This window comes from Loxodonta africana, chromosome 10 (assembly GCF_030014295.1).
Source record: "Loxodonta africana isolate mLoxAfr1 chromosome 10, mLoxAfr1.hap2, whole genome shotgun sequence".
Taxonomy (NCBI): Eukaryota; Metazoa; Chordata; class Mammalia; order Proboscidea; family Elephantidae; genus Loxodonta; species Loxodonta africana.
In genome coordinates, this window is record NC_087351.1 from 113,328,637 (window position 1) to 113,353,995 (window position 25,359).

Sequence of the window (25,359 nt, forward strand, 5' to 3'; positions counted from 1 at the left end):
ATGTCACCGTCTTCCCCGCCGGCTTGACTAGGGGTGGGGGGACACCTGCGTCTCCGCCCGGCCTCCCCTTGCGCGGAGCAGGTGCTGACTGGGCTGACCTGGGTGAGCAGGACTTACTGTGGTTGCTGCTGTTGCCCAATAGAAGAAGGCAAGCTGGAGGGGGCTGGAGGGCCGGGCCTGCAGCGGCAGAAGCCACATTAACAATTAAGGCCTTTGCGACTCTCATTCCACCCTCTCTGCATGAAATATTCAGGTGGCTGCAGAGGAGATGGTCTCAGGTCTCCGCTTGGGTGGGGTGGGCAGCTGGTTGTAGACCTTGGGCCAGGGCAGTGCCAAAGCCCTGGGGCCACCCCTAGACCCCAGCCAAGCATACAGGACACCCAGAGGCTGCTGGGTCTGCGCAGGTGGGCTCAGGGTTGTCGTACACAGGTGAGGCCAGGCACTGAGGGTCCCAGGGAAGACTGAGGCTCTGTCCTCAACTCTGGGTGGGAGGCAGAGCCCGACTGCTCACTCCAGGGCGGCCGTCACCGTGGGACCTGAGGACAGCCCAGCCTGGGCCTCATCCCTGCGGGCACGGCCCCAGAGACACATAGCCAAGCTCAAAGACCTTCCGTCTGGGGCCTGGAACTTGTCACCTGGAGTAAATCCTGTAATTACCTGGCCAGTAACATCTAACCTATTGCATTGTTTTTGCACATGTGTGAAAAGCACCCATTTGATAAACATAAACATTTCAAATAGGTCACAAATAAGCCTGCTAACCTGTTTCCTCTTTTTTTTTCCCTCTAATAACCTGGGTGCTTTGAAGTGTGGAATTTGGCTTGCACTGGCTTCTCCTGCACTGTGGGGTGGGGGGATGTCACCCTCTAGGGCTTTGTAAAAGCTCGGCCAGGTGTTGGACACTGGCCTTGGGCCTGGGGAGAAGGGCTAAGTGAGAAAACTGAGGCTCACGGGATTAGCAGTGGTCTAAGGTCACCTGGCAGTCAGTGACGGAGGAGCCAGGAGACCGAGCTGATCCCAGGCAGTGAGAAGTCAGCAGGAATAGCTGGGAAACTCCAACAACGAAGCTGTTCAGAGACCCTGCAGTGGCTTTGGCTTGGCTACAACGGGGGAGGTCTGAAGCAGGAGGAAAATGGGACATGAACATGGTCCCAGCGCAGGGCAGGCCACAGCTGGAAGGGCCACCTCCTCCTATTCAGGAAGGAGGAATCAAGGAGGCTGCGGTCAAGGGGGTAATAGTATACTTTTGGGCCCAAACAGTCCTGGGTTCAAATCCTAACTTAGCTACTTGCTAGCTGTGTAAACCTGGACAAGGGACTTAACCCGTGTGAGCCTCAGTTTCCTCCTCTGTAAAATGGGGATAAAAAGTGCCTACCTCCCAGGGCTGTGGTGAGGGCTCAATGAGATAATCCACTCAAAGGTCTAGCACAGTGGTGAGCTCATAGAAAGCGCTCCATCCATATCGTCCTGATTTTCTGCTGCCTTTCAGCTGTGCATGGTGACATCCCGAATGTTTGAGTCCCTCTGGATGGGGGACAGGGAAGAGACCCCAGAGCCCGCTCCCACCACAGTGCCCCAGAGCTGGTCAGCTGCCATCGCCTCGCCCACCAGCAGCAAGATTCAGCCACCATGCTACCCTCTCCTACTGACCACGAGCCGAAGAACACTGCCTGGGGCTTTGAGCTTTGTGGAAACAACCGACCAAACCAGCAGAAATCCACCTTAAGTCAATGTGGGCTCCCAAAGGGCTCAAGTTCAGGCTTACGGGTGGGGTGGGGTCGGGAGTGGGCATTCACACTGATAGTCCATCTCTCAGTGGTACCTGGACCACAAGCACAGCAAGCTCGTGGTTAGTTCAGGAATGTGGACTGGCCACGCCCCTGCCGTCAGCCCTGGACCCCCTATACGCTTGTTCTTACCACAGTGCAACACAATACATGTGTAATTGCACAAACATGTATGTATTTACATGCATGTGTTGGAATCGAATCGACGGCACTAGGGTTCTAGGTTTATGGTGTTTGTGTATCCGACTCCTCTACTAAGCTTTAAGCTGAGGACTGAGGTGGCACACTCCAGAGCCAATCGCAGACACCGACAGTAGGTATTCAGTAAGCAATGAATGGAAGTGATCTTGGGCAAGTCATTCCTTTCCCGGCTCAGTTTCCTCATCTTCAAACTGAGGGGCTCAGACCCAGTGGGTGATGCATTGAAGGGTTGCCCATATACTCCGCAAGCATCAGTGGTGCCCGGGTGGCGGCACAATCTGCTTACCACCAGCTTGCTCTTATCATGCCCCCCCCCCCATTTGGAATATTTTGTCTACCGTGTGTTAGCATAGTGGTTCTCAACCCTGGCTGGCTCTAATGCTCCTGGCTCAGGCACAGTGTCTGCTGGGTGGTGAGTCTTCCCGGGTGGCACGGGGTCGTTTTCTGACCCCGGGGGTTGTGGAGCCACAGGAAGGGGCTCTGGCCTGCATGGCCCCTTTTGCTTCAGAACTCTGTTTTGGTCTGGGCGCCCTCACCTCCTGCTGTTCTGTCTTTTTGTTCCAGAGTATGTCTGACTGTGGTGTGGGGGTCCAGAGGCCTTCCCTCAAGCACCCAGGCATATCTTCAGGAGCAGCTTGTTTCTGCTTTCCTGGAGGACATGGGCAAAGCTCTCGGAGGCTCTTGGACTGCCCAGTGCCTAGAAGATGCAAACAAACCCTGTCTGAACAGAAGTCTGTTTTACTTTCGGAAAGCTCAGTTGAAGCAGTCAGCTCAGGAGGATCGGGGACTGAATGCCACTAGAACCAATTGGACCAGCATGAGTGGGGGCAGGGGTCCCCCAGAGTGCAGTGTTAACCTCTCAGCAGCTTCCCTGGTGAGCTGGGTCAAATGCTTAACCCTCGTCCTCCCAGGAGAGCCGTCTGTGCCCCAGACTAATTCATTCTGCAGGATCCTGCAGGTAGCAGTGTCATCTGGCTTCCTAGGGGTAAAGTCAGACCTGCTGCCTCCCAGGGCTGAGTTGAAACCACCCTCTCCCTGTCCAAACCCAAACACTGCCGTGAAGATGACCCTATGGCCCAGGAAATGGCTCACCTGGGTCTGGTGACCTTGGCAGCTCTGCCTTCCGGCTCAGTTTTGCCCCACCATCCTCTTAGTGCCAACTACCTGGAGAAAGCAGGCGGTTGGGGTGGAGGTGAAGTGCTCAGTCTGGACCTCCTCCGACCTCTCCAATCTCTTCTCCATTTATGGTCCAGAATGAGTCTCTTAAGAGGTAAATCCGGGCATGTCCCTCCTCTGCTTAAACTCGCCAGTGCTGTCTCCAATCACACTCGATCTGTCCCCTCCGGCTTCGGCCTCTGACCTCATGTCCCGCCATCTTCCCCAGCCCACCCTCCAGCCACAATGACCTTACTTGAATACTTTTCGGAATGCCCTTCCTCTTATCTTTGTCCTTGCCGCCCAGATCTCAGCTCAGACGCCTCTCCTGCTACGAGGCCCTCCCTGACCACGGGATCTAAATAAAGTAAACGATGATCACTGTGGCAGGGCCTTGTCTTAATTGCCCCACACAGCACTTAGTACTTCTCAGCCTATTCTAGTATATTATCTTCCCTCCCTCCTCCTCCCAGAATGCACGCCCCCCCCCCGAGGGCAGGGGCCTCGGCTGCCTGGTTCCCTGCAGGACCTCCCGTGCTGGGTACACAGTTGTTGAATGAGAGGCTGAGTGGCTGTGAGTGGGGACGTAAACCGCTGCGTGGGTGCGCGCTCCAGGCCCGGGACCGCTCACGGCCGCGCGCGCGGGCTGGATCTCATTTCGGGTTCCGGGGAAGAGACGCCCCCCTTGGCCAGGCTAGCTGCACACGCGCCTCAGTGCGCTTCGGGGATGTGAAGATAATGAGCCATTACAGGCTGTGGGAGGGCCAGGTCCCCGCGAGGCTGCGGTGGAGAGGTGGTTTTGGGATCAGCTTAGCGCTCCTCGACCCCGGCGTTAAGGCCCCGGTGGGAGTCACCCTTCTCTGTGGTCTCCGGCTCGCGAGCCTCATATGGCCCGCGAGTCCTGGGCACGAGCGGCCGGGTGGGCGGGGGAGCGGGGTTGTGAGCGCCCGGAGCGGGGGCACTTTCCGGGGCCTCTCCCATCGGGACAGGGACTAGGGCAAGGCCGTGCTCCGGGTCTCGGCTGGCAGGTCCCGGCCCTCGCGGTGTTCAGACGCCGCAGCACAGTCCCGCGCACGGAGTGGACAAGCAGCCCGGCCGCGCGCTCCGGCGGGGACGGGGTGGAGGCGGTGACGGAGGAGACCGGGGGCAGGGAAGGGGACAAAGAGCGGCCTAGCCGCCGGGGAGGACGACCCCCATGTCAGAGTCCCATTGTTTGTCATATCTCATACCTCGCTGAACTCTGGTGCCCCCGGGAAGGGGAAGGGGACATTTCGCCCGGACCCTGGGTATTTGCTTATTGGGGCGGAGGCAAGAGGGTGCGCGGCCAGGGAGGGGGCTCGGCGCCCACTGCCGCGCGTTCCCTTTAAGGGCGGCCTTGCCCCACCTTTCCCATCGCCCCCTCCCCGCAGCCCTACCTGCATTTTAAAAGCACCCAGCAGCTCGGGGATTGGCCGCGACCGCGTCCTCCGGGCGCAGAAACTTGAACCGCCGGGGGGGTGGGGTTGGAAGCCCAGTGGGTGGACTGTACCATCTCCGCGGCTTCCCCCGCGCGCGCCCCGCCCCCCCACACACCCCCAGAGCGGCCCAATCCGACAGGTAGCGGGGCGGGACCAGGGCGCGAACGCGCCTCTGGCCGGGCGCCGGCCGGGCGGGCGCACTGCGCGGGGGGACGGTGGGGGCCGACGCTCGGCCCGCCCCTGGCTTCCCTGGAGGCGGGGCCGGTTGGGCGCCCCGCCCCTCCCCGCCCGGAGTGGGCGGGGCGCTCGGGCTCCGGGAGCTGGGCCGGGGGCGGGCCTCGGCTGCTTCGCTCGATCGGGAGGGTGCCCGGCTCGGCAGCGGACGCTCAGCCACCACGCTCTCGGAAGCCCCGGCGCGCGGGCTCCAGCGGCCCGGGCGGCGCTGCGTGAGGGCGCAAGGCGGCGCGGGGCGGGCCTCACACGACCCCCGCCCGCCCCCGGCCCGCGCGACCGGGCCCAGCGCAGCTTCGGCGCGGGGAGCGGCGCCCGGCGAGGCCGGCGGCCGCGGGCGGACGATGCCGCGGTGACGGCCCCGCCATGGCCAAGCCCCCGGCGGCGGCGGCGACGGCGGCCGAGGAGCTGAGCCAGGTGCCGGACGAGGAGCTGCTGCGCTGGAGCAAGGAGGAGCTGGCGCGGCGGCTGCGGCGCGCCGAGGGCGAGAAGGTGGGCCTCATGCTGGAGCACGGCGGCCTGATGCGCGACGTGAACCGGCGGCTGCAGCAACACCTGCTGGAGATCCGCGGCCTCAAGGACGTGAACCAGCGGCTGCAGGACGACAACCAGGAGCTGCGCGAGCTCTGCTGCTTCCTCGACGACGACCGGCAGAAGGGGCGCAAGCTGGCGCGCGAGTGGCAGCGCTTCGGGCGCCACGCGGCCGGCGCCGTGTGGCACGAGGTGGCCCGCTCGCAGCAGAAGCTGCGCGAGCTCGAGGCGCGCCAGGAGGCCCTGCTGCGCGAGAACCTGGAGCTCAAGGAGCTGCTGCTGCTGGTGGACGAGGAGCGCGCGGCTCTGGCGGCCGGCGCTGGCGGCGGCGGCGCGGGCTCCCGCAGCTCTATCGACAGCCAGGCCAGTCTGAGCGGGCCGCTCGCCGGCGGCACTGCGGGCGCGGGGGCCCGCGACGTGGGCGACGGCAGCAGCACGTCGAGCGCCGGCAGCGGCGGCAGCCCAGACCACCACCACCACGCGCCGCCGCCGCTGCTGCCTCCGGGGCCACACAAGGCCCCCGACGGCCAGGCGGGAGCCACGCGCAGGTCCCTGGACGACCTGTCCGCGCCGCTGCACCACCGCAGCATCCCCAACGGTCTGCACGGTAAGGACAGCGGGGCAGGGCCACGCGGGTCCCCCGGGCTGGGGCTGGGGCCTCCAGCCGCCGCGCCCATGCCGAGGGGCAACCGTTACTCCAGGTCTGGGCGGTGAGAGGAGGTAGCCTCGGACCTCTCCTCAGCTGGCATAGGACCCGGGCAGGTGGGATCCGCCCCCACCCGCAGGGAGGCTCTGGGTGGTGGGTGGTGACCGGGTCAAGTGAAAGGGAGTGTCCATCCACGCAGCTCAGAACCCGCAGCCGGGACCCACTAGACCCCAGCAAAGTTCGGGTCCTGCGGAGTTGGCAGTTGGTTAGCGTCGGGCACTGCGGGATGGGCGGGGGCGCCTCTTCTCCGCGGGTCTTCCTCGGGATCCCTGCCGCCACTGGGAAGTTCTAAGGCTTGGAGGTAGCCGGACTGGAGGATCCAGGACTCTCCGCCTGGTTCACTGCAAGCCCTGCACTTCCCAGGTTCAGGATGTTCCTGAATGGAGGCTCTAAGACTCACATGTCCCCTTTTTCCCTCCTAGTGCCTCAGTTTCTTTATCTGTACAGTGGAGATGGTGATCCCAGGGCTTAGGGTGGAGTTTGTAAACTGTTGAGCACCGTTCAGGAAGTGCCATGGCCATCTGTGGCCAGGGTGTGGGCTGGAGGACCTTTGGCCTCAGGAAGGCTCAGCTACTGTCCTCCACACCTGTGTGCACACACACGTGCCCAGTGCAGAGGGTGCCCCAAGCCTGGATCTGGATCCGAGCAGCCTGCACCTTCTTCCCCGGGCTGGGCAGTGGCTGTCCTGCAGCTTCTCTGCCTGCCCGCCGGCTGCTGCCTGGCACCCCTCCTGCCGGTGTGTGTGTGAGGGGCCCTCCCTGTTCTTCCACATTTTTGGTGGCTTGGCTTCCAGTTCTGGTGGTGGTCCTCACTGCTGCCTAAACTATGTGCCTGAAGGTGGAGATTAAACAGCCTTTTCTGGTTTTCTTTCAGGGCGTTCCTAGTTGGGAAAAAAATGTATCTAGGCCTTGCATGACTGCTCTTCCCTGAAGTGGCATCCTGGGTGGAAGAGGGATGCTTTCTCTTTGGTTTGGTGGCCAAGTGTTGGTGGGAGCTGTGCCCATGGGGGTGGGTAGGATGCAGCATAGTTTTTCCTTTATTTACTATCCTGGGCCTGTGAGTTGAGGGCAGGACTGGGTTTGGAAGGATATTCTGTTACTGATTTACAACTCTGGTTTCTCTTTGTAACTCTGTACCCTCAGTGCTCCCCACCAGGCTCCTTAAGGCCAGTGGGAGTTGCTCAAAGTTGGATGGTTTCATTTGTTGGGGAATGCGCCCTGCTGTTTAGTGAGGAGTTGCAGCCCCAGCCTCTCTGGTCTCATCTTCCTGGGGTCTTGGGGGGCTCAATTTTCTGGGCCTCAGTTTCTCCAAGGGCAGTTTGAAAGAGGGGAGTGCTACAGTCCTATGGCTGGGAAATGGAATGCTAGGTTTCTGGTTTTGAGCTGCGTCAGCGCTGACGCTTGGCCAGGGTGACTCTCTGCAGGGGGCGGAAGTGCTTGGGTGTCGTAGTGTGTTTGCAGGACCGGTGCTGTCAGTGTTTGGACAAGGAGACGTGGACGAGTGTCTGGCTCAGTGTTTCTGTTGCAGCAGTGAGTAATGAATGTATGAACAGAGGGCTGGGCGGGAGCTGGGGTTTTCCACCCCACTGGTGGGTGGGTGGGGAGTTGAGGTATACGGTTTCCCGTGGAATTCATACACCCGTAAGTCCCAGGGATACTCAGAGCTGGACTACCACAGATTTTGTGGCAACAAAGCTTTGTTGGGTGATGAAATGAAAATCTAGCGTTATTATCACAATGTTCAGTTACTGGCAGGACTGCTCTTGTTTAGTTTTGTCTGTCAAAGTCATGTGTGGCCTTGAGATGTCTTCCCAACCAGTGAACAGGATGGCCGGGAACAAGTAAAGGCCCTCCTTTTAGAATCTGGGCTTTTCTGCCCTGGGACCCGTAGTTGGGGGCTGTGTGAGACCCGTCTTGACATAAGAAGAGACAGGGAGCCTCAGGGTGGTGGCAAAAGTGGAGTCAGGCACTGGACTTGTGCTGCGGACTTGGTCTCAGTTCATCCTCACAGAACCCCTGGAAGCAATGTTATCCCCATTTTACAGGCAAGCAAGTGGAGGCTCAGAGCGGTTCAGAGAGTTGCCCAGGAAGACAGCTAGGATAGGAAGTGTCTGTCCTGGGCGAGGTCACCACTGCTGTCATCTTACTGCTCAGGCCACGTGCTGGCTGGCATCCGTGACTTGTTGTCATTTTTGTTGTAACTATTAATGAGCAGACGCTGATGACTCCCTCTTCCTGGGTCCTGACCCAGGTTTGCCCTCGTTCTCTGATCCTGGCAGGTGTCATTTCCTTATCTGTGAACCAGGGAGTGGATGGTTTGATAACCCCATTACCCAGAAGGGTCGACGGGCTTGGGTTTGAATCTCGGCTGCCCCACTTATCAAGGGCAAGTTACGTAACCTCGCCGAGCCCCTCTCTGTGCCTCTTCTGTAAAGTGGGGTGAAGTCCCAGGTGCTACCTTCATCCCCACGAAGCCACGTGCACAGGACCACACACAGTAGGTCTCAGAGATGTTAGAATCTGGTTCGTGACTCTTTCTCCCAGGCTTCTGCTGACCCCTGCGGGCTTGCCCAACAAACTTCGATTTCTTTTCAAAACTCTGCTTGCTGCCTAAGAGACAGCTCACCTGGATGTTCACAGCCAAGCGCCTGGCTGCACCTATTGTGGAGCCGGGCAGAGGGGCAGCCTGTGGCTCTCCCTGGGGAGAAGAGTGACACCCGATGGAAGATGGCTGTGCTGGGCAGTGGCCCCTCAGTGTTCCGGGCAGGCCTGGTGGGGCCTGTGCGTGCATATGCAAGTGACAGGGGTCTGCTTGGCTGGCAGCAGAGGTGTGTGTGTGTGTGGGGGGGAACCTCCTGGCTTTAATCACATGTGGCCCATTGAGGCCCGAGCCCCAGGCACCAGAAAGTCAGATTTTCACTCTTCAACTCATAAAATTTTCAAGCAAAATAATTTGCAGGTGTTTCTCCTCTCAATACCACCTGCCACCTAGCCTCTCCCCCAGTACTACCTCCCTCTCCCCACACTCTCTGTCCCCCCACCCCCCACCCTATGGCCCACTCCCTTTAGCTAAACTAGAGAAACTGGACCTCCAGCAATCCTAGGAATGGGCCCTATTTACTTTTAGAAGTTTGAATTAAAATTTTGAGCTTCTCAAATCTAGACAGGTTTATCCTCCTGCTTGTGTTTTTGTTGGTTTAAAAGGGAGGCTGGAGCAGGAGTGGTCTGGGCCCTTTTTAAAAAGACAGAGTGCCAGCCCTGAATAGGCCTTTTATGTCTGGCCCTCACTCAGCACGCTGGGCATGACAGGCTAATAGGGCCGCTTTTCCAAAACCTAGCCAGGCGGGAGCAAAGGTCAGTGAAAAGGATGGGGCGGGCTAGATAAGCCTTTCCCCCTCTCCAACCTGACCGTGTTGGGATCCATCAACGGCATTGGGTGCTGGGCCTGTAAACTAGGGCAGGGCCTGAGTGTGTGTAGCACCCCACAGTTTACCACACAATGTGCCCAGCAGCCCACGGTTTACCAAGGAGTGTGCCCAGCACCCCACAGCTTACCACACAGTACACCCAGCAGCCCACGGTTTACCACAAAGATCCTCCCTGTTCCAACCCCATTTGGTTCCGTGCTTCCACACAGCTCCAGGAGGGAGGCCTCCACACCACCATATTGTAGACAGGGAAACTGAGGCTTGGAGGGGTGTAGTGACTTGCTCCCAGTTCCATGGGGCCAGTCAGGGTCCCGGGATTATCTTGGGGCTCCTGTGTCAGAGTTTGGAGCCTACTGCCCTGTGCCTGCTGCCACCTGTGGTGGGGACAGAGGCTCTGTCTGACCCTGAAGGACTCCTGCAGGGGTGGTTAGTTGCAGGGGGCGGCACCAGCCAGGCCTTGGAGATGGTTAAGTGTGGATGACATGGGGCGGGTGGGGGGAGGGAGTGTCAGGGGTGGGGACCTGTGTGGCAAAGGTGTGGCACCTCTTCTCAGGAAGTTGACCGTGAGGGCAGTTCTGCCCTCCTGTCTCGTGAGAAGCAGCTCGTCTCAAGGGGATCTGTGAAATGGGGAGTGTAGGCGTGGCACATGCCGTCACCCACTGGAGGGCTGCCTTCCTGTCTTCCTCCTCATCCTTCACTTCTTTGTACCAGGCTGGCTTTCCCCGCTTAGGTGGCCCCACAGACCCCTCACCAGGTCTGGACTCTGAGCTCCTAGGACACAAATCAGTCTGGTAGCGTCCAGCGTGATTAGGAAGAGATCCGCTATTGCTCGTGATCAGTGTTTCCCATCTGTCGGGGTTTTCCACAACTCTTGCCTCCTTCGCCCTCACAGAGCACAGACAGCCTGGGACCTCAGACCTTCTTAACCTCATGCCTCCATTTTCTCATCTGCACAGCGGGAAAATGTTACCAATCTTTGGGCTGAGGGAAGAAGGACCGTAATGGTATATGACCAATGGTGTGTGTGAATTGTTAGGGGAGCTGTTACCAGACCCACTAGCCCGTTACTGACTGGAGCCCTGAGCGCTGTGTGCTTAGGGATAGTATAGCCTGCAAGGTAGGGTGGATCTTGACCTTACCACCTGCTGTCTGACCTCGGCAGCTTACTGGACCTCTGAGCCTCAGTTTCCTCATCTGTGCCATGAGGATAATGATACCCCTGTCCTAGAGCTGCGAGGTAAAGGATGGCTTCAGTGACCCCCCCCGCCCCGTGACTGGACTTCTGTAGTTGTTTCCTGCAGTGATGGTGAGACCCTCTCTTGGGGTGGAGACCCTGACACGCTGTGAGCCGTATTTGGGTCTCCGTAAACGGGTCCTTGTTTACTTGAATGGAAGGCAGATGGCTTCCAGGCAGCGGTAACCAGCATGACTAAGGTCTGGAGGTGGGGCCTGGAGCCCAGGTCTCTATTGGAAGCCCAGGACTACCAAGGTGTTCTCACGATGCATAGGGAAATAAGACCAAGAAGATGGAGCCACAGCCTGGGCCACTTCTGAGGAGGCTGTTGGGAGGTGCGGGGGCTGGAAACCTTGTCATGGCCACAGTGGTTGAAAGAAAGAACAAGAATGGTGAGCCAGGAGAAGACAAGCCGGGGGCCCTGGGAGCCACGGCTGGGCTCAGGGGGAGCTGTCAGCCTGTGCCCATGTAGCCCCCACATTCAAGTCTCAAGAAAAAGAAAAAACAAAACCCAACCCCCTTGCTGTTGAGTCAATTCTGACTCATATTGACCCTATAGGACAGAGTAGAACTGCCCCACAGGGTTTCTGAGGAGTGGCTGGTGGATTCGAACTGCTGACTTTTTGATTAGCAGCTGAGCTCTTAACCACTGCACCACTAGGACTCAAAAAAAAAAAAAAGAAACCAAACCCATTGCCATCAAGTTGATTCTGACTCATAACGACTCTATGGGACAGAGTTGAACTGCCCCATAGAATTTCCAAGGAGCACCTGGTGGATTTGAACTGCCGACCCTTTGGTTAGCAGCTATAGCACTTGACCACTCTGCCATCAGGGTTTCCCACTACGGCTCAATGAAGTGTAAATGCCCCCAGAGGTGGGGAGCTCCCCGCTGGGGAAGGTGTGCAAGCACCTGTCTGATTCAGGTGACCCTCCCTGAATCAGCTGGGTCTGGAGCTTGCGAGACCCCGCACAGTTGTGGGGGTCTTTGTGCAATTGGAGAATTGTCAGGCCAGTGGATCCTGAAAGGGGCTGGGTCTTAGCGGGGTAGCTGGGAAAGGTGATCTGCCCTTCACGTGGGAAGGAGATGTTAACCCAAAACCCGCTGCCGTCGAGTCGATTCTGACTCATGGCAACCCTATAGGACAGAGTAGAACTGCCCCATAGAGTTTCCAAGGAGCAGCTGGCTGGTGGATTCGAACTGCTGACCTTTTGGTTAGCAGCTGAGCACTTAACCACTGCACCACCAGGGCTCTGAGGAGATGTCAGTGGACGTTTATTGAGTGTTTACCACGTCTGTGTTCTGAGTCGGGTGGTGGTGGTTCAGAGCATTACCTGGCGCATGGTGCAAGCTGGGGTGGAAGGGGGAGGAGGCATGGAGCCCTGGGGCAGTAGTGATGGTGGCCACAGGAGAGACGCTTCTCTGTGGGTTCTCAGACCTGGCAGGTATGCTCGAAAGCCCTTCTCCTTCCTGCCTCCTTGGGACCTTTGACTTCTAGGGTTAGACAGTCCTGAGCCATGGGGGGGGTGACTCAGGTGGGGCAGTACCTCTGGGGAGATGGTGTTGGCTGCTGCATGTGGCTGAGGCCCTCTGTCCATCTGTGTCCCCAGGCCTCACTCTGTGGCCACTCGCAGAGTAGTCAGGGGGTGTGGATCGGCTCGGCTGCTCTGCCCACACGTACAACCAGCATGGCCAGCCTGGGGTGGCTGGGATCGCTGCCAGGACAGCTCTGGCAACTTCGGAGCTGAGATGTAGGTAATTTCCATCTCCCTGGTGTGTGATGACAAGGGGACCCCAGTTGCTTGGGGATGAGGAGCATGCTTGTGTAACAAAAAATACCCCATGTGGGTGGCTTTAAAGAACAGGGATTTATTTTCTCACAGTTCTGGAAGCTAAAAGTCCAAGTCAGGGTCTCCACTGGGTCAGTTCCTTTTGCGGACCTCTCTCCTAGTTTCTGGAGTTTGCTGGCTATCCTTGTAGACAGGTTCTCAGATGGCATCTGTCTTCCTGTGTGCGTCTGTGTCCTTTCTGCTCTTTATAAGACCCTACTCAGAAGGGTTAGGCTCAGGACCCACTTGGGGTGGTGCAAACAGTTAATGTGCTGAGCTGCTATCTGAAAAGGTGGCAGTTCGAGTCTACCCACAGGCACCTCGGAAGAAAAGCCTGGTGATCTACTTCTGAAAACTCAGCCTTTGAAAACCGTATGAAGCGTAGTTCTACTCTGACACGCTGTGGGTCATCCAGAAGTCAAAGTCAACTTGACGCCAACTGGTTTTCTACTCTGGTGTGACCTCATGAACTTAACAAAAGAAAACCTGTATTTCCCAGCAGGGTCATATTTATAGGTACAGGGGTTAGGACTTCAACACATATTTTGGGGGACACAATTCAACCCTTTACAGCACTCGTCTGCTAAAGGGGCGTGATGCTCCTGTAGCTGTAGAAGATCAGGAGTGGTCCCCTCCCTTAAACAAGCACCCCGAGCAGCCACTGCCACTTGTCCCTACTCCCGCAGGCCCACTGGGGGTGGAGGGGTGGGGTTGGTGGGCAGAGCTGGAGCTGGGTGGCAAGGTAGTAGATGCTCATACTTGAACACATCGCTGTGGACTGCCAGTTCTCTGGGGAGCAGAAAGATCAGGGGTTTCACGGATTCACCTGTGAACATCCTTAGTTTACCCTGTAAGAAAACCACTCATTGCTGTTGAAAGAACTGCCCTGTAGGGTTTCCAAGGAGCGGCTGGTGGATTTGAACTGCCGACCTTTTGGTTAGCATCCATAGCTCACTGTAGTCTTAACCACTGCGCCACCAGGGCTCCTTACCCTGTATAGGATGCATAAGGATGGAGCGGAGGGCTTGTTTTTTGAAAGGGGAGGCGGGAAGCCCCAGACGTGTGTGAGGGTCTGTCTCCTTCCTCCCTCCTGCTTCCCGCAGCCAGGCCTTCCACCAGTCACTTCCTCACGTCAAGGATGGGCTTTGCCCTTCCCCATTGTAACGATTCCTAAATTGGGGGTGTCTCAGGATCAACGTTTGCATGTACTGTGGGGCTTCCCTCCCCCTGAGTCCCTGCCTGCCTGGACCTGGAGGGGCTGGGAGGAGGCCTAAACAGGAAGGAGACCCGCTCCACATGGCCCCCTGTCATCACTGTCCATCTGTGAGTGTGTGGGGCTGGGGTCCTGGTCCTCTTGGTGCAGGTGGTAGGTCCTAGGATTGTTTTTTGGGTGGAACCCGGCATGTGCCTGCCTGCACTGAGAGCTTCCCTAGCACGACTGGGGTCCCCATTTGGGTTGAGAACAGGCTCAGCAGAGGAGCAGGTCACATGGGGATGGGGGCAGGGCTGGGAACAGGGACATGAGGTAGAGGCCAGGATTTGGCCTGGTCTGTTGGGCTTGTCTGCATGTGCCTGGGTCACCCTGCTCCCTGCATGGCTGTTAACAGCGCCTCTTTTGTGCTCAGCAGTGCCTTGGTTGATTCAACCTCTTCAGGTGAGCTGGGAGCTCAGACAAGGGGGCGGGGAGCTGGGAAGAGCCCTGAAGGTGGGTTAAGAAAAGCAGAGCAGAGCAAGTGAAGAGCACCGTGTGGCAGAACCAACAGCTGGGTCAAAGGCCCGCAGTTGGCAGTTACCTGCATAGCCAGGGTATTTGGGTGACGCTGAGGGCTGTAGCGTGGGTGAGGCTGGGCAGGCAGTTGGGGTCTGTGAAACCCTACAGGGCAGTTCTTAGTACCTGTTTCTCCCCCCTGAGCCCCTGGGTTGGGCTTTCCCAAAGACTGTGGGTAAGTTGGACTCCAGCCTTTTCTGATGGAGTTTTCCAAGGGGACCCAAAGTTACTGCTAGGGATCCACTTGGAAACCTAACCTCACGTAGTCTGTCTCCCCCTTTTCCCTGCTCCCCACTTGATAGTTATACGGAAGAGCCACCTGCTGGGTCTCGGAGTGGCCCATCAGCTGACCTATCCCCTCAACTCGGGGCACAGTTGTATCCACCCATTGCTGTTCGGCAGTTTGTACAGCACACACAGAACCCTGTCTTCAGCCCGGTCTCGATGTGACCAGGTGCAAGTTCCTCCCTCTCTGGACCCTCATTTTCCCATCTGTAAAATGGCTGCTCTATATTCTCTGTCCTTTGGATTCAAGGCCCTGTGATGGACAGAGCAGCAATGAAAGGACCTCCTTCTCTGCTATCCTGCCCTTCATCGGTCACGGTTTTGGTCCTGTGGGCTGGCTCTGTTTTCTGTATTCCTGGGGGGTTCCCTCACACATACCCCAGCAGCCCCAGTTTTGTCTCTTGGCTGATGGTTCACCCTCAGCTTTGGATGGATAACATCTCAGGGTGGGCAGCTGCCTGTGACCACAGGGCCCTTTGAAGGTGGTCCACTGGCTGGGGTGAGACGCCTGCCCGGGCCAGCCTCTCTCCTCTTGGCCATGTCTATAGCCCCGATGGAATCACCTCCCACCTCTATCTGATTGTCTCTGCTTAAAGGACTAGTTAGGGTAGCAGGCTGGGCACCAGAGGAGAGGAGAATGATGGGCTCCAATTCCCCAGGGTAGGGTTTGCTGGGGATGAGGCTGCTGGTTGACCTGGGGTCCTTTGGTCCACTGTCCTGTCTCTCTGCAGCTCATAACTTTCTTGAGGGCAGGACCCTGTCTTCCTGGCATGTAGTAGGTGCTCAGTAAATGTTGGGGTGAGGACAGGGCGCTTATCCCTCTTGTTTTTTTTAAACCCAACCACTTTGACCACTCACCTTTCCATTTTCTTTTGCTACACTTGGTACTACGTGGCCTCAGCTCCTTCCAGAAAAATCACCTCTCCCCCACAGAGTGGGATTTGACATGCCACCCTCCCTGCTTCCCCCTGTTATTGTTGTGAGCTGCTGCCGAGTGACCCTGTGGGAATCGGAATGTCGCCTGGTCCCGCACCATCCGCATGATTGGTTGGGCATCAGACCATTGCGATCCACAGGGTTTTCATTGGCTGATTTTCTGAAGTAGATCTCCAGGCCTTTCTTCCCGGTCTGTCTTAGTCTGGAAGCTCCACTGAAACCTGTTCAGCGTCATAGCAACACGCAAGCCTCCATGGACAGATGGGTGGTAGCTGCATATGAGGTGCACTGGCCAGAAATTGAACTGGGATGGGTCTTGCGCATGGAAGGGGAGAATTCTACCCCTGAACCAACACTGCCTCATTCCCCGTAGTAATTACTAAAAATCCACATTTGCAGCTATCGGTGGTCCCTAACCATGCCAGTGTATCTGCTATTCACCTGGGAGCTTTGAAACCCCAATACCGCCTGCCCCAGAGATGCTTCCCTGGGTCCTGGGTGACTTCATGGTGGAGAAAGCTCCCTGGGGCCCTGCCGGACAGCTGGAGTGGGAGCCACCACAGGAGTCCCGGGGAGGGGAGCAGCCTCCGGACGCTCTGGGGCTGCCACGCTTGAGGTCAGCACGACGGAGAAGAGGGCCAACAGGCCAGCTTCGGATGGGACCACTGCCAGCCACTGGGCATCACAGAGCCTGGGGGGTGCTGGGTGTCAGTTCACATTAGCAGTGAGGGAGAAACGGCCGCGGTGCTGCCTTCTTGCTGACCTTTGCAGCAGGGACACTGGGGAGGGCGAGGGCTGCTGGGAAGTGTGGAAAGCAGGCTTCAAGTCCTCACCGTGCCTTTGCATGGGGCATAGCCAGCTTGCCCCCCACCTCTTTCCCACCCTCAGAGAGTGAATGACTGCCAGGACCTCGTGGAGGAGATCCTTGTCCCCACTACCCCTACCGTGAAGGGCTGGGCTGCCCCAGATTGGGGAGGACCTGTGTATTCAAGGGGACAGATGCAGGCAGGGCCGTGGCACTGAGGCGGCAGCCACGGAGAAGAGCCGACCCACTTCCAAAAATAGACGGTATACTGTCAGGGGAAGCATCTCTTTGTCTCCCCGAAGCTGTCTTTCCGCCCGCTCTGGGCTGTAAGGCAAGAAGGGGGTGCGCTGTTGTCCGGGAGCCAGCAGCTCCATGGCCTCTGCTCCCCACCTGGCCACAAGACCCCATTGTGCGCGGCCCAGACTCCTGCCTGTCCCCGAGCGCCACACGGGCGCCTCTTCCTAATGAGCTATGCTGGGAGCAGCCCTTGATGGCGGGTTCTGGCCTTACTGGCCTGGCCAAGGCTCTCAGAAGCCTCCAAGGCCCGGCTGGCAGACATCTCTGGGGAGCCCTGGCACAACGGGAGCCGCCCCTCCCTACCATTCTCGTCTTTTTGTGTTTCTCATTTTTTTCCAGAATGTGCACACACCACTCGTGTACTGGGGTAGGAAATGAAAAGACGAGTTTCTCGTTCTTCCTCCTCCCACTGCCCTGCTGGCCCTTCTGCCCCCCAGCCTGGCCTGGCCAGACCCCCACCTCTGTTCCAGCCCCTCCCCTGGGGCCGCCCTCTACCATCGTCTCTTTTCTCTAGTTCTCCTCCGTCTCTCCTGGCTCCTTCCTCTGCAAATAGTCTCAAGTTTGCTAGCCCTGATGGTGCAGCGGTTAAGAGCTAATCCACCAGCCACTCCTTGGAGACTCTATGGGGCAGTTCTGCTCTGCCCCGTAAGGTCGCTATGAGTAGGAATCGATTCACCGGCAATGGGGTTTTACTAGTCCAAAGAGAGAAAACAAAATCCCTCTCTTCTGTTGTCCCCCGTACATTCTGTTCCTCCTTTCACCACCGAGCTTCTCCAAGGAACACTCCAGGCTGAGTCCACCACCTTCCCCACGGTGCCCATTGGCCTGGGCTGTCCCAGCCCCTGAGGAAGGTGGCTCTGGCTTGGACCAGTGGCCTCTTCTTGTCTTGACTTCTCCATGGCATTTGATGTCCACTCTGGGTACCTCCTACCCCCTGACTGCAACTTCCAGCTCCTTCTCTATCCACTTCCTGCCGAGGCCAGAAACATTACCCCTGTGCTGACAAGCCCCAGGTCCCTCTCTGTGACCGCTTGCTCCTGATCTTGGCTTGCAGCTTCCTACCATGACGTCCTGTTGACGCTGAGCCTAGCTGGGTTTGGGCCCCTGCCTCTGCCCTCTGGCCTCCTGTGCTCTCCCTCTGACTGGTGCCCTCCCCCTCCTGGCTGCACTGTGCCCTGGCTCCAGCCCTGAGCTGTCCTGTTTAAATTTAATTCATTTGAAATTAAATCGCATGAGAAGTTTCAGCTCCTCGGTCACCACACCGGCCACCTCTCAGGTGCTCCATACCTTGTGAACAGTGCGGATAAAAAACTCTCCCATCGTTGCGGAAGGTTCTGTTGGATCATTCGTCATTGGCCCTGTGACTCCCACCTGTCCATGGAAGGAAGCTTCCCCACCTGACATCCGGGATCCTGCCCCTCCCCACCGGCCTGGGCCACGTCCCCACCTTGACCTTAGGTCTGGCCCCAGGACTTGCTTGCCTTGGAGACGCACAGCCGCCCTTGACTCTCTCTGCACCTTCTCAAATTCCATCCCTACTTTGAGGCAGAGGCCAGCCCTTGAGGGGGACAGTCAACAGGATGTGTGGCCCGTGGCCCTTGGCCCCCAGTTGTGTGTGAGAGCCCCAGTGGTCCTTAGTTCATCTCGGGTGGATGGCCTGTGTGTGGGCACCATTTTTGCCCACCTATGGGAGGTGCCAGGGCCTGAACTGCGGTGTGGGCTCCTGTAGATGTGCAGAGACCAAGGCCATGTGAGCAGCGGGGCACATGGCTCCAGGACCACGCAGCTCTGGGGCCTCCCACGCAGAGCCCAGCCCGCTGGTGCCCAGCTGCCACCTCCTTGTCCTCTGAATGAGGCCGAGAAGCCTGCAGATCTGAGAACAGTGGCTTTTTAAGAAATATGTGGGTACGTGGTGGGAGAGTGGCCTTAAGGCCAGCCTGGCACCCTTCCTCCTCTCCTGGGTTGGTGCGGATGAGGTGACATTTCCGCCCTGACTGTGCCATTATAGGCGTTGAACGTGTTTCCTTTTGAAGCGGCCTGTGCTGTATTCTCCATGCCAGCCTTCACTGCTCTGGGGTCAAATGAGCTGCTCGGTCCAGCTGTGGGCCATTACTCTAGCTGGTCCCTGGGGCGGGGGTGCTGGCCGGGAGAATGAGGCCATTACGCACCACACCTGGGGCCCTGAGCCTGGGCTGCCCCCCTCCACTACTGCTCATTGCAACTGACTTATTGCAATCCCTCTGCTCCCCTGCGTCCCAGCATGCTGTGCCCCTGCCTGCTGAGCCGGCACCTGAGGGGTGATCAGGATGATGGGGTGTGATCCCAGCGGGGGATCATGGAGTAAGAACTGGACCTTGTGTCAGACAGTGGTGGGCTCCCCTCCTGTTTCCCGCCCCGCCCCCTGCGAGGCTCTGGGCTTGGTGCCTGCTTTATCCCTGAGGAGGATACTTCACTAACTTGAGGTTTGGGCGTCAAACAAAAGCCCCCATGAACTCTCTCTGGCGATGTGATGATGGGTTTGATGGTGGTGGGAGCCATGTCGTCAATGGCCTTGGAGGCTCCCAGCAGCCCCTAAGGCTGTTGTGCCCTCCAACCCTCCTGCACCCCTGGCCAAGGGGTTCCTGTGGGGCTGCCACCAACCCTGTCCCCTGCCCCCACCCCTGCTCTGTAGCCTTTGCCCATTGAAATTCCTCCCACTGACGGGATTGGATGGAGCAACTCCAGAGGGCAGTCAGAGGCCTTTCAGGGTCTCCCTTGCTCTGTGTTCCCACCCTGGTCTTGGGGGCCGGTGGAGGGTGGTCCTGGAGCCTGGCGCTGCTTTGATCTGGCCTCAACCCGTAGATCTTTTAACTGCCTTTGCCCTGAGTTAGAAGCCCGTCTTTGGTTATAGGCAACATGATCTGCTCCAAGGTGTCTGGAGCTGAAAAGTTGTGAGAAACCCTGCATGAAAAGACCCCTTGTTTTCGGTGCAGCCCAAACTCTGAGCAGGAGGGAGGCGAGGGGGCGCGGCCTTCCCTGGGGTCTGCCCTCCTGCCATCCTCTAGTGCCCTGTGGGTAGGTCCCAGGGTCTCTCGGGACCCCTGTAGTGCAGGCAGCATCCCTGGGGGCTCCTGGCTTGGTGCTTCTATTTTGGGGTCAGGGCTGGCGCTCAGGGAACCATTGTGCACTCAAGCTTTTAGCCTGAGATGCAGCCCAGACCATTTGTCCGTGGCCCGGGAAAGATGAGGAACCACAATCGGGGATTCGTGAAGCTCCTGCCTGAAGCCTTTGAAAAATAAAAAATAAACCAAATACTTGCTCAGAATCCAAGGACAGAAGGGCATAACGAGGGGCCAGCTCTCCTGGGCGTCTGATAGTCCTGGCTGCACCTGTTGGGCCGAAGCTGTGTGCTCACTCTGCCCCATCCCCTGTCGTCAGAGGCCACCCTGCTGACACTGCTTGCACCCCTCTCCTAAGTGTTTGTGATTTACATGAGCATCATAGCCTTGGGTAGTGCAGTGGTAGCTCAGTGGTAGAATTCTTGCCTTCCATGCTGGAGACCCAGGTTCGATTCCAGCCAGTGCACCTCGTGTACAGGCTGTTAATGGAGGCCGTGTGTTGCTGTGATGCTGGACAGATTCTAGCAGAGGTTCCAGACTAAAATGGACTAGGAAGAAAGGCCTGGCCATCTACTTCCAGAAATTAGCCAGTGAAAACCCTACGGATTACAATAGTCCAGTCTGCAACTGAACATGGAAATGGTGCAGGACCAGGCAGTGTTTTGTCCATTGTGCATGGGGTCACCATGGGTCACCAAGGCGTTCCCTGGTTGTCGGCCCACTTTCCCCCTCCAACTGAGCCAGCGCTCCTGGGATTTTCTGGGAAATTTCCTGCTGCTTTGGGCTGTAAGGACTCGAGGTGGCCCCATTTGTAACCTGGGGCCTTACCTTCCAGGTGCTGGTCTGAGTGGGGTGATCACCTGATGCAGGACCAAGCAGCGGTAGCCAGGAAGCTCATTCATTACCTCCACACCGAGCACCCGTCTCCCAGCACCCTTGGGGGCCCCATGTGCCAGCTCTTAACTCCCCCGCTGCAGGGGCACAGCAGCTGCCAGCAGGAGCAGAATGAAAATGGGAACCCCAGCCCCTTAGTCTTGCAGACCAGCCTCTGGTGACTCTTGAATATCCCCTTTTTCTCTGGCTCAGTACCCGTGCTGAGGGCGTCATTTGTCTTAACCAAAATGGCAGATTAGGGGCTAGGGGGTAGGGGTTGCAGGGGCAAAGGGAAGGTGGCTCGGACCCTGGACTGGCAGGGGCCCTGGAAGGTGTTGCTTGACCCAGGCTGGCTGGTGTCTTCGGAGTCCTGGATGCAGTGGAGAAGGCACACGTTTTGGGGGTGAGCCCCTGAGCCCCACATTACTGCTGCTCTGGGCTTTAAGGGCCCGTGGTGTCCTTGGGGGCACCTGGCCCCACTCTGAGCCTTGCGCAATAAAATGGGGATTGCTGGCGAAGTAAAATGGGGATTGCTGGCACCCTTCCTGCCCTCGGCTCTGGTAGCTCAGACAGGGGGATGCTCCCGTGTGGGAATGATGAGTTGGTACCTGGAAGTGGTGCCTCCTTAATGAGCTTTCTTTCCGAAAACGCGTCCATTTATCACTCAAGATCCCAGTGTGGATGTGCAGGTGGGTGGGGCTGTGCATTCCCATCCAACGGGGAGGGGGACACAGGGCCCCCTAGCCCATGGAATTTCACCCATACTCCTATGTGTCCCCCGCTGTAGAATGTTCTGGCAGTTGCCCACTGTGGTATGTAGACAAGTACCACTTTCTGTGCCTCGGTTTCTGTGTGCATGCTGGGGAGGTGCAGGGCTTTTGGGGGTCCTGCACCCCTGGCCTTTCAGTTCTTTGTGTTGTCCCCGATAGGGGTGTCACCAGCTATGAGGGGCCTTGGTGGCAGGTGGGACCCGTGCCTCGGGTGCCTGCGCTGAGGGCTGTGTCCTCCACCACTGCTGTACCCTTCTGGCCTGAGCTCTGGAGCCAGGTGGGGTTTGGCTGTCTCTCTGTGCCCTCGAAATGGGGAGATGAGTCGGCTTTTCTGAGTGTGCGTGAGAGGTGGGTGCTGGCCTTTAGGAACCTGGGGGAAGGCTCTGGGCCTGAGTCTGGCCCCAGCGCTGCCCTGGACTCACGGAGACCCTGGCCAGTCCCCCTACCCCCAGACCTCCGTGCCATCTGTAAAGGACTCCTGAAGTCCCCTCTATTTCTGGGCTTCCGAGTCGCATGGGGTCATTGTTACCATGTGGTCTGGGTGCCACCCAAGGCAGAGCAGAGCAGCCTGGAAAGAAAGCCCTGCCCAGACAGGGGTGGTGCTCTGTGGTGGGAGGAAGGAGATCAATGCCAGCCGGCCTGGTTCCTGTGCCCTGGCCGGGGCCCTTCCCAGCCTCTGGCCATCTTGCCTACCTCCCTGCCGTGCTTGGTAAAGGTCTGGGACAGCCCCACCTGGCTCTCTTTTGAGTCCCAGGCAGGCAATGATTGGTTACTTTGGCTGGCCCTCTGAGGCTCTAGGCCAGCTGAGGCTTTCTTGGGTGGGGTGGGGGGGTCCTGGTACCCAGGCACTGACCCTAGATGGGTCACACAAATACACATGCCTCACTGCAGACCCTCAGTTAGATGGGGTAACCCCCTCCTTTCCTCTCATGGTCTGTTGAGGATCAAGCAGGACAAGTGGTACAGTGATAAAAATAGTAATAACAATGATAAAAAAACAAACCAAAACCATTGCTCTTGAGTCAATTCCGACTCATAGCAACCCCGTGGGACAGAGTAGAACTACCCCATACAGTTTCCAAGGAGTGCCTGGTAGATTTGAACTGCAGACCTTTTTTTTTTGATTAGCAGCCGTAGCTCTTAACCATTATTCTACCAGGGTTTCCAAATGATAGCTGACACTTACTCAGTGCTTTATTCACTCACTCAACCCTCACAAAACCAAGCTAGTCATGTTGTTGTCAGGTGCTGTCAAGTCCATTCCAGAGCAGCCCTGTAGGACAGAGGAGAACTGCCCCATAGGTTTTCCTAGGCTGCATCTGTATGCGAGCAGATTGCCAAGTCTTTCTTACCTGGAGCTGTTGGTGGGTTCGAACTGCCAACCTTTCTGTTAGCAGATGAGTGCTTACTACCACTGTGCCACCAGGGCTCCATTAAGGTACTCATACTTCCTCCATTTTGCAGAAGAGGAAACTGAGGCACAGAGGTTAGGTTGCTTGCCCAAGATCCCTGTGTAGAAAGTGGCAGAGCTGGAGTTTGACCCTAACCCTCTGACTCTGGGATCTGCATTCCTAACCACTGTCCCATACGGCCCCTCCACTCTGTACATGGAAAAGGCACATTTTTCCCCTCCTAGAAGTTGTTTTTTCCTTCCCACACTAGGGAATTTAGGTAACACAGACATGAGAACAGTCCCCTTTGGCCCCAGCACCGTATAGCCTCTGCGTGCCGTGGGCTGTGTAGCCGTGGAGTTGTATCCATAAGTGACGTCTCCCCGCTCCTGGGAGAGGACGGGCAGTGAAGTGGGTGTGGAGGGGTCAGCTGGAACGTTCTTGTTTGAGGGTGGGTTTTCTCCTCTCTGCAAGCACAGGGACAGGTATGTGGGCTTTCCAAGTTGAGCGCCAGAGAACGCCCTCTGGAGTCCCCTGGCTCCAAGCCACACAGGATGCACTTCTAGCTCTGTGCCCATGTTGCAGACCTCCCCGTGTCTCATGCACCCCCAGATGGTGTCTCTGCCATTGGTTTAACCTGAGAGGCATATCCCCCCTGGCAAGGCAGAGCTCACCTTTTGGATTTATCCTGGGATCCCCTGGGAGAGCCCCAGAGGCTGGGACTGCTGCTGTGTGTGACGGCCACATGAACCCCACTAGGGTGAGGAGCCAGGAAGCTGTCCTTTGTCAGCTCTGCATGAGGAGTGAGTGCGGGACAGTGGGCTAGGAGGCTCCCACACACCAGGGGTGCACTCTTAAGCATCCTGCCTGGGCAGGACCCCACAACTTCGGCCTCACCTGGTCCCTGGGCCTGCAGGCTCTCAGAACCCCTGTAATTTCTCACCAAGAGAGTCCCAGAGCAGAAAGCTTAGAAGACAGGGAAAAGCTCCAAATAGAAATTAAAAAATTATCTATGAACCTACTGTATTCATTTTGGGGGGCTGCCATAACAAATTATCATAAACCAGGGGCTTAAAACAGCAGAAATGTATTCTCTCACAGTGCTGGAGGCCAGAAGTCCAAAAACAAAGTGTGAGCAGGGCTGATTGATTCCCAGGGAGGGTCTATTCCACGTGTTCCTCCCAGCTCCTGGTGGCTGCTGGCCTTCCTTGGTCTGTGACGGCATCCTCCGATGTCACATGGCCACGTCCTGGGTCTCTGTGTCTTTTCTCCTCTTCTCATAAAGCCTCAGTGACACTGGATTAGGGGTCACCCTGGTCACCTCGTCTTAGCTAGTTATGTCTGCAATGACCCTGTTTCTAAATAAGCCATGTTCTGAGGTTCTGGGAGGGTAGGACTTTGACAGATCTTTTTTGGGGGAACACAGTTCCACCTGTAACACCTATAATCCGAAGATAACCACTGTTGGCATTTTGTTCTGTTTCTGGAAGGGGAATAAAAAAAAAAAATAGCTGGGTCTAAAGGTATGTCTGTACACATGTGCTTTTAACTTCAGTTTTGAAATCATTATAGACTCACAGTAAATTGTAAAAATAGTATGAAGCTTTCCTGTGTGCCCACCATCCACCTTTCCCCACTGACAGTGACATTTTATGGCACATTATCAAAACCAGGACACTGACATTGGGACGACATGATTAACTAGACCACGGACCTTAATTCAGATTTCATGTTTTTACATGCTCTCGTCTCTCTCTCTCTGTGTAGAGTTCTAGGAAATCTTATCACATGTATGTTGTTGTTAGGTGCCCTTGAGTCAATTCCGACTCATAGCGACCCTACGCACAACAGAACGAAGCACCGCCCGGTCCTGCCCCATCCTCACAGTTCTTGTTATGCTTGAGCCCATTGTTGCAGCCATTCTGTTAATCCATCTTGTTGAGGGTCTTTCTCTTTTTTTTTATAATTTTTATTGTGGTTTAAGTGAAAGTTTACAAATCAAGTCAGTCTCTCACACAAAAACTTATATACACCTTGCTACATACTCCCAATTACTCTCCCCCTAATGAGACGGCCCGCCCCCTCCCTCCACCCTCTCTTCTCGTGTCCATTTCGCCAGCTTCTAACCCCCTCCACCCTCTCATCTCGCCTCCAGGCAGGAGATACCAACATAGTCTCAAGTGTCCACCTGATCCAAGAAGCTCACTCCTCACCAGCATCCCTCTCCAACCCATTGTCCAGTCCAATGAGGGTCTCCCTCTTTTTCTCTGACCCTATACTTTACCAAGCAAGATGCCTTTGTCCAGGGACTGATCCCTTCTGATAACAGGTCCAAAGTATATCAGATGAAGTCTTGCCATCCTTGCTTCTAAGGAGCATTCTGGTTGTACTCCTTCCAAGACAGATTTGTTCGTTGTTCTGGCAGTCTGTGGTGTATTCAATATTCTTTGCCAACACCACAATTCAAAGGCATCGTTTCTTCTTCTGTCTTCCTTATTCATTGTCTAGCTCTCACATGCATATGAGGCAATTGAGAACACCATGGCTTAGGTCAGGCACACTTTGGTCTTTAACGTG

General features: G+C 57.0%; 1 protein-coding gene across 1 annotated transcript in view; it reads left to right on the forward strand.

The window, feature by feature from the left end:
- The first annotated feature begins 5,197 nt into the window (after positions 1-5,197).
- Positions 5,198-25,359, forward strand: part of CCDC85C (coiled-coil domain containing 85C) — a 79,312-nt gene continuing 59,150 nt past the window's right edge. The window contains exon 1 of the mRNA XM_064292996.1: positions 5,198-5,969. Within this exon, the coding sequence (XP_064149066.1) occupies positions 5,198-5,969 (772 nt within the window). The remainder of the gene's footprint in view (positions 5,970-25,359) is intronic.